Source organism: Podarcis vaucheri (genome assembly GCF_965113315.1).
Source record: "Podarcis vaucheri genome assembly, chromosome: 2".
Classification (NCBI taxonomy): Eukaryota; Metazoa; Chordata; class Lepidosauria; order Squamata; family Lacertidae; genus Podarcis; species Podarcis vaucheri.
In genome coordinates, this window is record NC_138760.1 from 72,474,129 (window position 1) to 72,488,785 (window position 14,657).

Sequence of the window (14,657 nt, forward strand, 5' to 3'; positions counted from 1 at the left end):
AGAAGAAGTAGTGGAAAAGGAGCTTCAAACTAGTTTAGACTGGCAGATTTGGATCTTCAGATCTGCTCAAAAAGCAAGCTCTGATATTAGGATGGCCCCTGGCTCCAACAACTCTCTCTCTCTCTCTCTCTCTCTCTCATTTTCTTTTGGGTCTTAACTACCGTATGTTGCTGCCACTATCATCATTCTGGCTGTGTATTAGGAAAAGGAAAAAAGAGGCAACACAGACGCTGAATTATGTGCAGACCTGTGTCGAGCCATGGTCTCCCGAACAACATGCCCCACTCCCAATTAACCCCATGCTCCTGAATTTCCAAATTACAGAAAGTATTCATAGTTTTATCTTGCACCCAACATAATACTCTCTGAAACTTTTTGCACGGAGAGTGTTTGCTCCTTTCCAACAGACATTTTATGAGAGCGAGAGAGATTGGAAACAGGGAAAAATGTGGACTCACCAGTCAATGGAGCCCCCTAGTGAATATTAAGTGGAACGTATCCTTTGCATCATTCTGAGGCTTCTCATTGTACAAAGAAGAGCCAAAACATTCTGCTGAGTTTTGCTTTATTGAAGATGTGTGCTGGAGACAGTAGCATCACCAGGAGCCCAAAGCGGGGAGGGGAGGACAGCAGCAATGACAGCTCACACCCCTACATAGAGCTTCTCTAAGCGTTCACCAGTACAGCGTAGAATATGACATCTTAGTGTTCAGCTGCAACAGTGAAACCTTCAAGAGCATCTTCCCATGTGCAGGAGACCGAGACTCCCATTACTTTTCCTAGAAAAATAGGATTTACATATGTAAATTAAAGCCATTAGTCTGTGAAGAAACAGGATTATACATGGCAGGAACTGATAAGTAGACATACCAGTCTACTTATGGAAGGCCAAGTTCAGAACTTTTAAGGAAGAGAAAATTCCTGACTTAATTTTCCTTCACTTCTCATGTTTGATTTGTAGGGATCCTGATTGTGAGATGCTGAAATAGTCTTATTTTGTACCTATATCATACCCTCCAACATGTTGAGGCCAAAAACTGGGACGGGCATCTTCCCGGCTGCATTCCTGCACGGTCCATGTGACATCACAATAATGTGCGTTTTTGGGCGCCCTACTGAGAGCAGGGCACCCAAAAATGGGATGTCCTGATTTAATTGCTATATGTTTATTGAGAGGAATAGCAGTAAGTAAAAACAGACCAGTCCATTTAACAGCAGGAGACCCCCTTGACTGCCAATAAGGGCCAGTGCTGGCCCAATACCACAGGCAACTCAAGCAACTGTTAAGGGCAGCGACATTTTTAGGGATGCCAGTCAAACAGTGCACAATCTGAAAGATGCATCTTTCACATATCTATTTTTTCTCTACATCAAAGCAACACATTTTGTGTGCCAAAGCTAAACTCTGACTCGTGCAAAAAGAATACCAATAGTAGAAATGGGCATTATTTGCATGCAGAACTTTTTTTTATCATTTATTTTTTGTCTGGCAGTTCTGGTGAGGGGCAAAGAACTCTGCAAGGCACAGAGCCTCACCTTCTCATGACTGGAAAGCCTTCTTGACTCCCATTTCACCTCATCTTGACTGTGCATTCAAGGGCCAGAAAGCTGTATCACATCATACACTGACTGTCTCTCAGTCTTGCTACGATAGGGAGAGTTGTCACCAACAGCTTGGAAGGAGCCAAACAACTCCCTTTTTTAATCCTCTTGTAGCTGATGCATCATGCTGGGAAAACTCCCCCTACCTTGTTTGCATAGTTATACATCCTTGTAAAGTCTTAACTCATAGAACAGCAATCTCTTGTAAACCCAGGTTGGTTGGTTGGTTGTTTTTTTAATACCAGTAGGAATCTCTCTGATTTGGCTCTAATATAGTCTCAGAAGATCACAAGTACATTCACTTGTTGAATGCTTAAATGTGTGAACCCTATTCCAACATTGTATAGAGGCGAATTTCTTCCTGACTTCAACAAGAAACTAATTCCAAGCAAGGCTGGATTCATTGGGGGTCTCTGGGCAGAAACAGAAAGTTGGTGGAAACATAATTTCCATAAAAGGAGAGGACATGCAAATCTTGAAAATAAGTTTCACTAACTGTAGCATAGGGGTAGCCAACTTACAACAGAGAACATACATCAGCCAGTGGACATTTTTTCAGTCCCCAGGCCTGGAGCTGACCATGAAAGCAACATAACAGTTATTACTTTCATCCGCTGTGCGTATAGAGCTCTCTTCAATATACTTACTCAACTGCCTTGCAAAAAGCACACTTGTTTCCGTAGGTCTGGCCATCTGTGCCGCAGTGAGGGTTAGATTCCCTGGTGCAGTATGGTTCATTGTTATCAAACTCACTGCAGTCAATAGCCTAAAGGGACAAGAAACAGCCCTTAAGTGATAGTTTTCTTTATAGTTCAGAGGCGCCAGATTCTCAAGATGACCGAGGGGGCCTGACAGGATGTCGCATGATGTCCTGATGCCGCGTATGTAATGCCACGAGGAGCTAGGGGCAGAGCCAACTCCCATCTGAACACTGAGGGGGCCAGCTTCCTAAAAAAATAAAATAAAAAATAGTCGTTCCCCCCGTAACTGCCTTGATCCCTAGGAATCTGTGCCCATGGTCCTATTAGTCCTGCCATTTTGTACTCATGACAGAAACACGGGCCATTCCACATACCAGCTTAAACAGTTTTATAACAGCCAATTTTGAATCAGGATAGCGTAACCAATGTTGTCCATGCCCCTTAAAATTGCTTTCCTTGATCAGAAAACTTGGCAGAGCTATGTTCTATTTGCCCCTTCCCCAGATGCTAACACAAAGGGAGAGGACAGGTGTGTAGGACCATGGGACTGGTGAACAATCCCTTTCAGGGTCAAGATAGGACCTCTTCTCTTCACAGCAACCTAATAGTAAGTCTAGATGTAAAATGGGGCCATATACAAGCAACATCCCAGGAGGAAATAAAAACAGCTGCACTGACCTCTCCCTCACGTTGACTGGTAACATCTGTAACAGAAAGGAACAGCAAGGCTTACTAACATATTATAGAACTAATACCGAAGGAGTAATAGAATCAGAATATTGTATGTATTTATAAACTGCACTTTATAAACTTCACATTCATGAAAATATGACAGGGCAGTGTACACCATACAAAATTGCAAGAGGAGCAAGAAAAGAATATTGCAATTGCTGCTCAGTTTCCCTCAAGTTAGAAAGACTGTCATTATTAGGTACACATAATATTATACAAAAATGTATTTATTTGCTTTGTTAAGATTTTATCCTCTCCTTACTTCCAAAGGAGCCCAGGGTGGTATAAACATTAAAAAAACAACAGCAATCCATTTAAAACAGCCATATCAAAGTACAATCAGTAAAACTGTTTAATCATGTTGTCGTACGTGACCACTAAACCGTACTTGGCTTGGTGTGTGCCAAGTTGTAGAGATCTGCATAAATCTTACTTGTATTCCCAAGAGTGCATGGATGTCAATCTGTCTGATCGTCTGATCAAGTCATTGGGTATTGTAAAAGCAAACAATGAGGAACAGCAGTTATGTCAGATATGGACACCAGAATCTGGATAGCTGAAGTTTACACAGCTTACAGTCTTATATAGGTGAAATGCTCAGGTGATGATGCTTTCAAGCAAGAATTGTCTTATCTTTTAATATCCCTACTGGTGTTGTCAACAGAAGCACAATTCATTTTACAACAAGCGGTAGAAGGAAAATATTCTGGTACACTCTGGGATAGCACCTCTCCCTCTTGGGAGCAGTCTTTTATGGAGACTGAGGCTGTTTTTTAAACACTGGAGTCCTCCTTTTTTCTCACTTACCTGAGAAGAAGCAGAATACAGCCAGGCTCAGTAGCACAAAGACACCTGCAGTTTTCATAGTGCTCCTATTAGTTGGGTTCAAGTCAAGCGGATGGGTTGTCAGTGCTGAAACTCAGGGGAAGCTCTGACCCATCAAACTCTCCATTTATTTATATGCCCAGCACAGTAGGCCCCACCTGGTGGGAAAACATCTTTACCTTCTTTTGAGAGCAACCATTGGCCCAAGACACCAGCAGATGTTTATGGGGTTGTCACATCCTTTAGGCATGCTGCTATATCCACAACAAGCCCAGACTACAACAATAATTATGCGAGGCACTCCTTGGAGCTTGTAATTTATCCATCAATTGCTACTTTCCATTTCCTCCCTAATCATAGCCTTCTCACAGCTTGGAACTTCCCAGCCAGTCACCCAGCAGGGCAACAGCACTGGTGACATGGGATTCTTACCAAGTCCTAGCAGTGTAGATTCAACGTGTTATGAGTTGTTTCTTAATGGGCACAGGAAAGATAATAATAGAAGGATTGAGATTTGGAGGACATAATGGCTCCAACACAGCTTTCTATTTTGGAAGCAGAGTCTAAATTTGTTCACGAGAAGTGTTGGGAGAAGGCAATATAAAAGAGCACGACTTCATTGCTGCTTGTGGAATCTCATAGGTTCTGCTGCTGCTGCTGACACTCCTTTGGACTATTTAGACTATGAATGTCAGTTTTGTTTTTTCAATTCTACAAAGAGATGAAAGGACGTTATAGGTTTGTTCCTAAACAGGGAGTCCCTGTGGTCCAGCAGGGAACCTCAGAATGAACCACAAATGGTAAGTTGTAGACCCAGATTTGCTACTCATGCTTTGGATGGTCAAAATGTAGGGTTGCTTAAAATAAAATAAAATCCTGAAGCTCAGCATCCTCACTGGCTAGAATGGCACAGCAACCTTCATCGGCCTGGTGCTCTCCAAATGTTCTAGACTACAACTTTCATCAGCACTAGGCAGCATGGCTGATGGGAGGGAAGTCCAGAACATCTGGAGGTCTCCAAGCTAGGGAAGAATACATGATGGTACTTAAGGAATACCTCTCCCCTTACTCCCCTTACACATTTTGGTTGTCTTGATGTGTGACTTATGTCAAGTGTAGGGTGGCCTATTTTACTGGACTGCCCTGCACTTGGAAGGCTGATTCATCTTCAGTCCTGGGAAGATGGTTTCAGCAGATATTTGGGGGAGATTACTATATTTGAAGGCGACTTCTATTTTTGAAGGGTTGTTTAAAATCGAACCTTTGAATAAATATTGGCAGGGTGAATTTTAACATGGAACCTTCCTGTTCAACAAAGAATATCCATTGTAATGCTTGTGGCAGATCAGAAGACTCATGCTGTGACTCAGATGTCGAGCACTGCACACTTTGCATATAACATACATTATACTGACACTGAAATGAATGAAGCTGGATTACAGCAAGGACATTGAAGGTGTTTTATGTGGTTCTTAGAGGGCAAGATGAGTCCGCAAAGTAAGGCTCACCTTACCTAGCTCAAAAGCAAATGTACAAACAATTTAGGTTGCAAAACATATACATAAGCAGGACAATCAGTGCAGGATTAAACCCTGTGGCGGCCCCTAGGCAGTTGAAATCTTGGGGAGCCCTTTGCAAATTATCTCCTAATATGTGTTTGTAATTTTCTTTTGAGATCAAATCAATGTTATTTTGATCCATTGTCGTAGGACCCCTAAAAGGTGTGGGAGCCATAGGTAACTCGCTTATTTGGTAATCCGGCACTGAGGACAATCCACTGGGAGTTTCTCTTGCTTGAGTTCCACTGCAATGAATGGGAACTGTGCTAGAACATTACTGCCTCCTTCCTCATCTCCCATTCATTTCAGCTGGAACTGTGCAGGGAAACCATCGCTGTGTCCACCATTACCTCATACCTTCCAACATTTCTTCAATGAAAATAGGGACATCCTAAGGAAAAGCGGGACATTCTGGGATCAAATCAGAAACCGGAACAGCTTCTCTAAATATGGGACTGTCCCTGGAAGATAGGGATCCTTGGAGGATCTGTTACCTAGAACGGATTGTCCCATATCAGATTCACTGAACTACTAGCCTGTTGTGCTCATAGTGTCCACACCAGTTTTAATTCATTGGTAAAATATCTTCTTGATCTTAGGGTAATGTTTCAAGGAGCCTAGAAGCCAAACAGGGCCACCTAAATGAACAAATCTGACTTCCAAAGGCTTAATTAATTCAACTCAGTACTGTTACGATTGGTAATATGGCTTGCTCAGAAGAGTAAGGCTGAGTTCTTATCATCTCAGAGTTGTTCACCCAGGGACTCTGCATAGATGAACAAGGAAATTCCAGAGTGTGTCCAGCCCTCTATCCCCACTTTTTATTAACTTGGAGAGAACTTGCTCTCTCACTGGACACCCCCCCAAGCCAAAGTAGAACCTGTGGGCTTTCTGAATGTATCTGGCTGACCATTGCAAACACTCCAACATCCTGAGTCCCAAAAACAGGGACGCACGACTTCCTCCCTGTATTCCCGCATGTGTCACATGACCCACGTGAGATCACAGAGCCTACATGTTGCCCCAAAGACATGCATTTGGGGGCAACACACGAGATCATAGAATCTTAGAGTTGGAAAAGACCCTCAAGGGTCATCTAGTCCAACCCCCCGTAATGTTGGAATCTCGGCTAAAGCATCCATGACAGATGGCCATCCAACCTTTGCTTAAAACCTCCAAGGAAGGAGAGTCCACAATCTCCCGAGGGAGTCTGTTTTACTGCTGAACAGCTCTTACTGTCAGAAAGTTTTTTTCGAATGTTTAATAGGAAACTCTTTTCCTGCAGTTCAAGTCCTACCCTCCAGAGCAGGAGAAAACAAGCATGTTCCCGCTTCCATTTAGGTATTTGAAGATGGCTATCATAGCTCCTCTCAGTCTCCTATTTTCCAGGCTAAACATACACAGCTCCTTCAAGCGCTCCTTGTAAGGCTTAGTTTCCGGACCCTTGATCATCCTGGTTGCCCTCCTCTGTACACATTCCAGCTTGTTAACATCCTTCTTAAATTGTGGTGCCCAGAATTGGACACAGTATTCCAAGTGTGGTCTGACTATTACTTCCCTTGATCTGGACACTATAATTCTGTTGATGCAGCCTAGAATAGTGTTAGCTTTCTTTGCTGCTGCATCACACTGTTGATTCATGTTAAGTTTGTGGTCCACCAAGGCACCAAAACCATGGCCCTGGAAAAAGCACCGGGGGTGGGGTGGAGAGAGAGATCAACACGAAATCGCGTGAGATCTCAGCACCCAAAATGGCCTTGCTTAATTTTGGATGAACCTCTAACCCTTCTGTTGTTAGGTGTGGGAAAGGTGTGGCTTTGATGCTACTTTTTAAGTACTTTGAAGGAAAACAATGATCTTAGAAGAGAACAATAGACATCCAGTCATTCAGTTTGATGTACAACAAGCACTTCATGAGTGACATGTTCCCAAACTGGAAAAGATGAAAGAAAGGTGCTACAGGCTGATTTAAATGTCATCATGTGTATGTATGTACAGCTTGTGTATATATAAAACACACACACACACACACACACAGAGTGGAACCTCAGGTTAAGTACTTAATTCGTTCCGGAGGTCCATTCTTAACCTGAAACTGTTCTTAACCTGAAGCACCACTTTAGCTAATGGGGCCTCCTGCTGCCGCCACCCCGCACTATTTCTGGGTTAGCGGAGTCTGTAACCTGAAGTGTATGTAACCTGAAGCGTATGTAACCTGAGGTACTACTGTATATACCCAGCTGGTTTCAAGGGATGAGAGGGGGGAAATGTCCTCCCCTGTCTTCTCTGAAATGTAATTATTGCTGCTGGGACAAATGCCTCTTAAAACATTTGGTGAGATGCTGTGATGCTCAGAAGAAACTTAGGACCAAGCCTTTTATGATAAAAATCCCATCAAACCCGAGCCAATCAGGGTAGATTGTAAAACTCAAAATAATTTTGCTGTGCATCTTTAGGAAGCCCTCAGGAGAGGAGAAGAGATGATGAAGCACAGGGGTAGGCAACCTAAGGCCCGGGGGCCAGATGCGGACCAATCGCCTTCACAATCTGGCCTGTGGACAGTCCAGGAATCAGCGTGTTTTTACATGAGTAGAATGTGTCCTTTTATTCAAAATGCATCTCTGGGTTATTTGTGGGGCATAGGAATTCTTTCATTCCCCCCCCCCCCAATATAGTCTGGCCCACCACATGGTCTGAGGGACGGTGGACCGGCCCATGGCTGAAAAAGGTTGCTGACCCCTGATTGAAGCACAATGCAAGAGAAATGTAACAGATAAAATATATATTACCAAGGAATGCTGTGCAGGACCAGGATGCTCGGCTGTGCAGGTGCAGACCCATACAGCGCTTGTCTGATTCCCAGGGTGGGAGTCCCCAGTCGGTTTGGAGGCACAAGGCATTCTTGGTCTAAGTCCAACAGGCCCCTGTCTGTGCCCCCAAGGTGCCCCTCAAAGGTCTGGGGCAAGTGTACCCGGCTGACCCCTACACCCAACTGTGTAGATGTCTTTTCCAATATCATTCTCCCAGTGCCTGCCGAAAGTAATTGTGATGAGGAAAATAATCAAAACCTGAAATAGTGGCCAGGATGATATACTATATATTGATTTGGTATATTCATATTCCTAAATGTAAAATGATTAATCCATGCCTGATTAGTTCTACTTTGCCATAAAAAGCAGTGCTGGTGCATAGTTTTCATATCTTCTCTTCCCAGCCATTGAAGAACGAACCATCTATTTTTGCTGACCTGTAATTTCTGTAAAATAACCTCCATGCCTCCTCGTTATGAGGACAGGGACGCATTGGTCAGAGGTGCTTCAGAGACACACCTGAGCCCAGAAGAATAAAGGTATTATATTAGAAAGCTGCCCTGGATTATTATTATTATTTTAATGATACACTTTGCATTGTAATACATGGGATATAGGCTCCATCCATTTCACAAAGTGCCTTCCATTTCTGGGGATATTTCATAGAATAAATGTGAAACATGATGGCAGCAAGAATGCTATGAATGTCAACAAGGCCCATAAAACAAACTGATTTCGGTTTTTATGAAATCTCTTTCATATTTTCAAAGCTTTTCGACATTGAAAGTGGAAATAGTGCATGAGAATACTGGTGCTGCTGCTGCTGCTAACAACAACACCACCACCACCACTCTGAAAGCATCCATGGGGGACGCAATTGCTCAGGTGATCCCTTCAGAAAGCAGGTATGAACTCATCCTCTATGATCTGATAATCATGATGTCAGGTGATTGCCAGGTGGGTTGTCCCATCTACCTGTCAAAGATGACCCATGAAAATGGGAGCAGATAACTATCTAGCCTACCAGGCCAGAAACAGACATTGTAAAACTTTGTGTTAAAGGTTTAGTTGCAAAGCCATGAGGTCCTTCAAAGGAGATGTTAAGAGCAAGCTATGTGGCCAGCAGAATCAAATGGTGTGGCTCTTGCTAGACTGCACCACTTCAAGTTGCTGGTGCATGAATTACATCACTGAATGCTTCCCCATGGGGTGCAGAAATTAGAAATGTAGAACATCAGACAGAAGGATTCAAATTTACACTTGCCCCTGCCTGATATGCTGGTTTCCTATGTATAGGCAGGTGTATTTTGTAGCAACCCACCATCTACAGTTTCAAGCATAAACTGTAACTCAAGATATTACTGTTTGTGTACTCTTAGTGGGTATGACAACATCTATTTTTTCTCTCTTCACAGATCCCAAATATATATGAGGTGTAAGAATGGGAAAGAAGACTCTGAGATAGATAATGCTGCTTAGCTTATTTATTGATAAATCCAATCAAGATGATGCAATGTTTTCTTCAGCTACTAAAGCAGAAAATGCAAGGAGGAAACAGTGGGTGGCCTTGTTTGTGGTGATGCTAAAAGGTGAGCAAGGCATGAACTGAGGGTGGCATTCTTTAGTGGATGTTCTTTAGACATTCCTAGCTCCATAGCATGGTCCATATCTAATCAGGGAGAGCCTTCCACGACTTTTGCTGATGAGAGAAAGACAAAGCAGAGTGTGAGGATCCACAAGATGCAAAATTATTAAACAGAAGAAATGTACCAGTGAGTAGGATCAACTGAAAAAGAGAGGTCACTTGAAATTGGCAACCATAGGGTGGCCTCCAACTGGACAGGTCTACTTGTTCAAGGACTTTGGAGCTGTGGAATGAAACTTCACCTTATCCTCTCCCCCTACACCATGCACAACTCCTAAATATGTTCAGGTGGGAGAAGGGAATGAGAAATTACATTGTGCAGCCCCAAGTGTTCGTGCTAGCCCAACTGTTTAGTTGGATACTGCTCTAAGTTACATTTCCTGTAAGCGACAACACTGGATGAAATTGCTTCATTCTCCAAGTTTCATGTTACAAAATTATTTGGATTGCATCTGACGGTTGTTTTGTTCAGGCAAGGACTTCCACTTGTGCCTTGGAACTTCCCTTTCCTCTCCTTGTGCCCTCCCACCCACTCCAAATTTGGTTTAGAGGGTTGGATGAACACCTACAAGAGGTGTGGGGTTCCTCATGCCAGAGTGGGGGAGAAAGGAGAGAGGGGGAGATCCACTACACAAGCAGAAAACTTGCACAAACATTGGATCCAGCCCTTTGTAAGGCAGCGTTTCTCTTAAATAGGCTACAAATCCTGCACATCCTTTTCAGATTGTTCATCATGGGAAAACTGTACTCACACAAAGGCATTGCAGAAGAAGCACTTATTGCTGTATGTCTGGCCATCAGAACCACACATTCGTTGCAACTCCAGGGTGCAGAAGTTTCTCGGATAGCCTTGGCAATCAACCTGCAGAGAGCAAGAGAGCAATAGCACCTTTTCAAGCTTCCTTGCCCACTTAGCATTAAGCTACACAATGACTTCTTTGAGCATTATAAATATAAGCACATACATAAATACACAGTGAGTGAATACCCATGATCATTCACCAAGCATTGTTATGCTGTGCCTTACCATTCTGCCAAGTGAGAAGGAGAATTTCAGGGGCAGATGTACGATAAACATATAGTAAGATAGTCCTCCGTGTTTTCAGAAAGCAAGGGATGTTCTCAGGCTTACGTGCAAAGCCAACTCAATGTAATTTTTAATGTTGAAACTAAAGAAATAAATGTGACCATACCTACACACCCACACTGATGCACACCCTGACTAGTTTAAAACCATCAAGCCAAATACTTACCTTTTATTTCCCACCAGAGGACATGTATATTATATGACTGTGCTCTGTTGCAGCTTAAGCTAGTGTTTGGTTTTATTATAATTTTTAAATTCTTTCATTGTTCCATGATTTTTTTGGCCTTGTTTTATGAGCACTGCTCAGAGATGCAAACAATTAGGAGCTGTATAAATGCCTTAAGTAAACGAAATCAATGAATAAACTTTACATTGCTCGTTTTATTTATCTGTTTCCAGGAATTGAGGGGGTCTGTTAATTTCAGTTCTCTCTGTTTCTGCTTTCCAATCTTAAAATCAGTTCTTCAGATATTTCTGCTACAATTCATGAGTTTTTTCTCTCTTTATGTTCTCCTGGAAGTTTATTACCATTTTGAGGCAGGTTTCTTCCAATCAAATTTTTTTTTTACTATTGTACACATTTTTGCAAGCACTTCCCCTCGGTATAATTTGTTTTTTGTATGTTATTTCATTATTTATTCATTATATTTATACCCCACCTTTTTGCCCCACAGAGCTCAAGTTCTTCCCCCCTCATTTTAGCCTCACAACAACCAAGGTCACCCTGTAAGCTCCATGGCTGAGCACACAATTGAATTCTGGTCTCCCAGATAGTAGTCCAACACTCTAAGCACTACACCACACTGGCTCTATTATATTATTTTTTATGCACACTTTCCTTTTAATATATGCATTTTTGTAAATGTCTGTTGGCAAACACCAGCTCCCTCAGCCACATGAGCACCACCACCCTATAGTCGCCTTTGACAGGACTTAACCGTCCAGGGGTCCTTTACCCTTTACCTTTTTACGTATGTTAGTGACGGGAGAACGAACTATCTGTGATGTGAATGGCTGGTTAGTTAGATTTTTAAAAATTTATTTACTTGATTTAGGGGGTGGACAGCTGCCCTCTCCTGTCCTGCCTTGGCTACACTCATGGAGTGCATAGCTATTATAGCTAGTAGCCATTGTGAGCTTTATCCTTCATGAATTTTATTTAATGCTCTTTTAAAACCACCTATGCTGGTGGCTGGGACGTGGGTGGCGCTGTGGGTAAAACCTCAGCGCCTAGGACTTGCTGATCGCATGGTCAGCGGTTCGAATCCCCGTGGCGGGGTGAGCTCCCGTTGCTCGGTCCCTGCTCCTGCCAACCTAGCAGTTCGAAAGCACCCTTGGGTGCAAGTAGATAAATAGGGACCGCTTACCAGCGGGAAGGTAAACGGCGTTCCGTGTGCTGCGCTGGCTCGCCAGAGCAGCTTCGTCACACTGGCCACGTGACCCGGAAGTGTCTCCGGACAGCGCTGGCTCCCGGCCTCTTAAGTGAGATGGGCGCACAACCCTAGAGTCTGTCAAGACTGGCCCGTACGGGCAGGGGTACCTTTACCTTTACCTTTATGCTGGTGGCCATAACTATTGTTTGTTGGATTCAATTCCATAGTTCAGCCACTGAAGAAGCCCTTTTTTGTCTCTCCTGAATCTTCAAATATTCAACTTCACTGTATGCCCCAAGTTCTAGTATTATAGCGGGAAAACATTTATCTATTCACTTCTCCCATGCCCTGCATTATTTGATACACCTCTGTCATGTGCCATCTTTCTCACCATTTTTCCAAACTAAAAAGTTCCATATATTGTATCCTTTGCTCATAGCAGAGTTGCTCCGACTGATTTTGAGCCACAATTCTTACTTAATGCATTTCCTTCCCATTTCTAAGCCAATTATTTATCCCTGTTCCGTTCAGGAGCACATTTCCTTCATGGAAATGAATATGCTGATGAGACAGGACCAGAACTTTACATTTGCCCCCTGTAAACCTCTCAGATTCAACAGCACAGCACTGCAAGAATTAGTTTAAACCTAAACTTTGTTCTTTACTTACTATTATGTGCTTTAATTCTCCTCTACAGCTACACAATATTGATTGTGTAATCAGAAGAAATAGCTGGCTCTTACCTGCAGTTGGGGTCTTCTTGCTTCAGCGACAGTATCTAGAACCAAAACAACAATTAAAAAAGCTGTAAAGAAAAGCCACCTGTTGAACAGCAGTCCATTGGGGGACATTTTATTCACCTCTGAAAAATGAGTTGCATTTCCTCTTACCTTTCCTTTACTATTTTGATATGGAATATGCCAAATAACATAACTGATTAATAGTTGAAGTGAAAAGGAACAAATAAATTAAGATTCATTATCTGGTTGACAACACAAATGAAAGCTTTCCCCACATAAATTTGTTCAAATCCCATCGGTTTGCAACACAATCCTGTCGAACTTCCTCTTAGAACTCCACATAAGTTCTGCTTTCATGTGTTATAGCAGCCCTGTAGAGGCCATCAAAAATGTGTGTGTGGCGGCTCCTGGGGTCCTTAATGTTTGCAAGCTATTCATCATGTGGATTGGCATGGAGAGTACCAGGTAACAGTGCCAGGTACCCCCAGGAATTTGCTGTGCTGTCATTGAGCCTCTTCATGTGGCAGAGTAAATTCTACATGTTAAGCATTTCTATTCCCATGGACTGCAAGAAGATCAAACCTCTCCATTCTTAAGGAAATCAGCCCTGAGTGCTCACTGGAAGGACAGATTGTGAAGCTGAGGCTCCAATACTTTGGCCACCTCATGAGAAGAGAAGACTCCCTGGAAAAGACCCTGATGTTGGGAAAGATGGAGGGCACAAGGAGAAGGGGACGACAGAGGACGAGATGGTTGGACAGTGTTCTCGAAGCTACCAGCATGAGTTTGACCAAAGTGCGGGAGGCAGTGGAAGACAGAAGTGCCTGGCGTGCTCTGGTCCATGGAGTCACGAAGAGTCGGACACGACTAAACAACTAAACGACAACAATTCCCTGTGGCTCTTACATCCAGCTCATGGAATCATGGAATTGGTGTGTGTCCCTTTCTGAGATGTGAGTGTATAATGTGACACAAATTTCAAGAGGAAAGTCTCTCTAAAAGGTACCTTGGCAGTATGTTAGGTGACTCACCTGAGTACAGGAAAAAGAGTGCCAGAATGAGAAGCAGAAAACCCAATGTCTTCATGATGCGTCTTGATCTCACACCTCCAAGCAGACTTTCCTCAGATTCCACTGGCAGAGGAAAGATCGAATATGAGGTCTCTCTATATCCCCTTTCCAAACAATATTTACATGTGGAAATTTGATACTGCTGTGGGGAGGTGGAGCAAATTCAAAGGTTCCTTATCTGTGAAGGGGCAACTAGCTTCTTATCAGAGAGCAAGTAAATGATCTCGTTGCCTTGGCTGTATTCCACAACAAAAGAACAGCATATACATAAAAGGGCTTGCTGACAAATTACATATGAGGATTGCATGCACAAAAGAAGCAGTCAATAAAAAGAATGCTCAATAAAATTCTTAGTTGTATTTCTGGCAACCTTCCCTATAAAGGCCCAGATAAGAGATAAGACCAATGCCAGTTCTCTCCAAAAGCAAACAGAGCCCTTCCCCACCCCCTCATTATTCTCCTTTCAATGTTGGCAAGCACAAACTGTTTTGCTGTTGCTTCAGCCTGCGGTCT

General features: G+C 43.0%; 2 protein-coding genes across 2 annotated transcripts; both read right to left on the minus strand.

Moving 5' to 3' along the window:
• Positions 1 to 548: 548 nt before the first annotated feature.
• On the minus strand, positions 549 to 4,252 carry LOC309527092 (serine protease inhibitor Kazal-type 6-like). The gene is made up of 4 exons (XM_082213611.1): positions 3,843 to 4,252; positions 2,982 to 3,007; positions 2,250 to 2,368; positions 549 to 779 (listed from the first exon to the last, which is right to left on the minus strand). The coding sequence occupies exons 1-4, from the start codon at positions 3,898 to 3,900 to the stop codon at positions 731 to 733; spliced, it is 252 nt and encodes an 83-aa protein (XP_082069737.1). The 5' UTR covers positions 3,901 to 4,252; the 3' UTR covers positions 549 to 730.
• Positions 4,253 to 9,698: 5,446 nt separating this feature from the next.
• Positions 9,699 to 14,293, minus strand: LOC309527090 (ovomucoid-like). The gene is made up of 4 exons (XM_082213609.1): positions 14,106 to 14,293; positions 13,078 to 13,112; positions 10,627 to 10,736; positions 9,699 to 9,928 (listed from the first exon to the last, which is right to left on the minus strand). Exons 1-4 carry the CDS (start codon positions 14,158 to 14,160, stop codon positions 9,865 to 9,867), a joined length of 264 nt encoding a protein of 87 aa, XP_082069735.1. The 5' UTR covers positions 14,161 to 14,293; the 3' UTR covers positions 9,699 to 9,864.
• Positions 14,294 to 14,657: the final 364 nt, after the last annotated feature.

Bases quoted from the DNA above. Each gene is read 5' to 3' on its own strand.
- LOC309527092 (XM_082213611.1), bottom strand. From the start codon at position 3,900: ATGAAAACTGCAGGTGTCTTTGTGCTACTGAGCCTGGCTGTATTCTGC. The intron at 3,008-3,842 runs GTAAGTGAGAAA...TTTCTGTTACAG, and splicing joins TGTATTCTGCTTCTTCTCAG to ATGTTACCAGTCAACGTGAG. The intron at 2,369-2,981 runs GTCAGTGCAGCT...TTGTCCCTTTAG, and splicing joins CCAGTCAACGTGAGGGAGAG to GCTATTGACTGCAGTGAGTT.
- LOC309527090 (XM_082213609.1), bottom strand. From the start codon at position 14,160: ATGAAGACATTGGGTTTTCTGCTTCTCATTCTGGCACTCTTTTTCCTG. The intron at 13,113-14,105 runs GTGAGTCACCTA...TTTTGGTTCTAG, and splicing joins ACTCTTTTTCCTGTACTCAG to ATACTGTCGCTGAAGCAAGA. The intron at 10,737-13,077 runs GTAAGAGCCAGC...TGCTCTCTGCAG, and splicing joins CAAGAAGACCCCAACTGCAG to GTTGATTGCCAAGGCTATCC.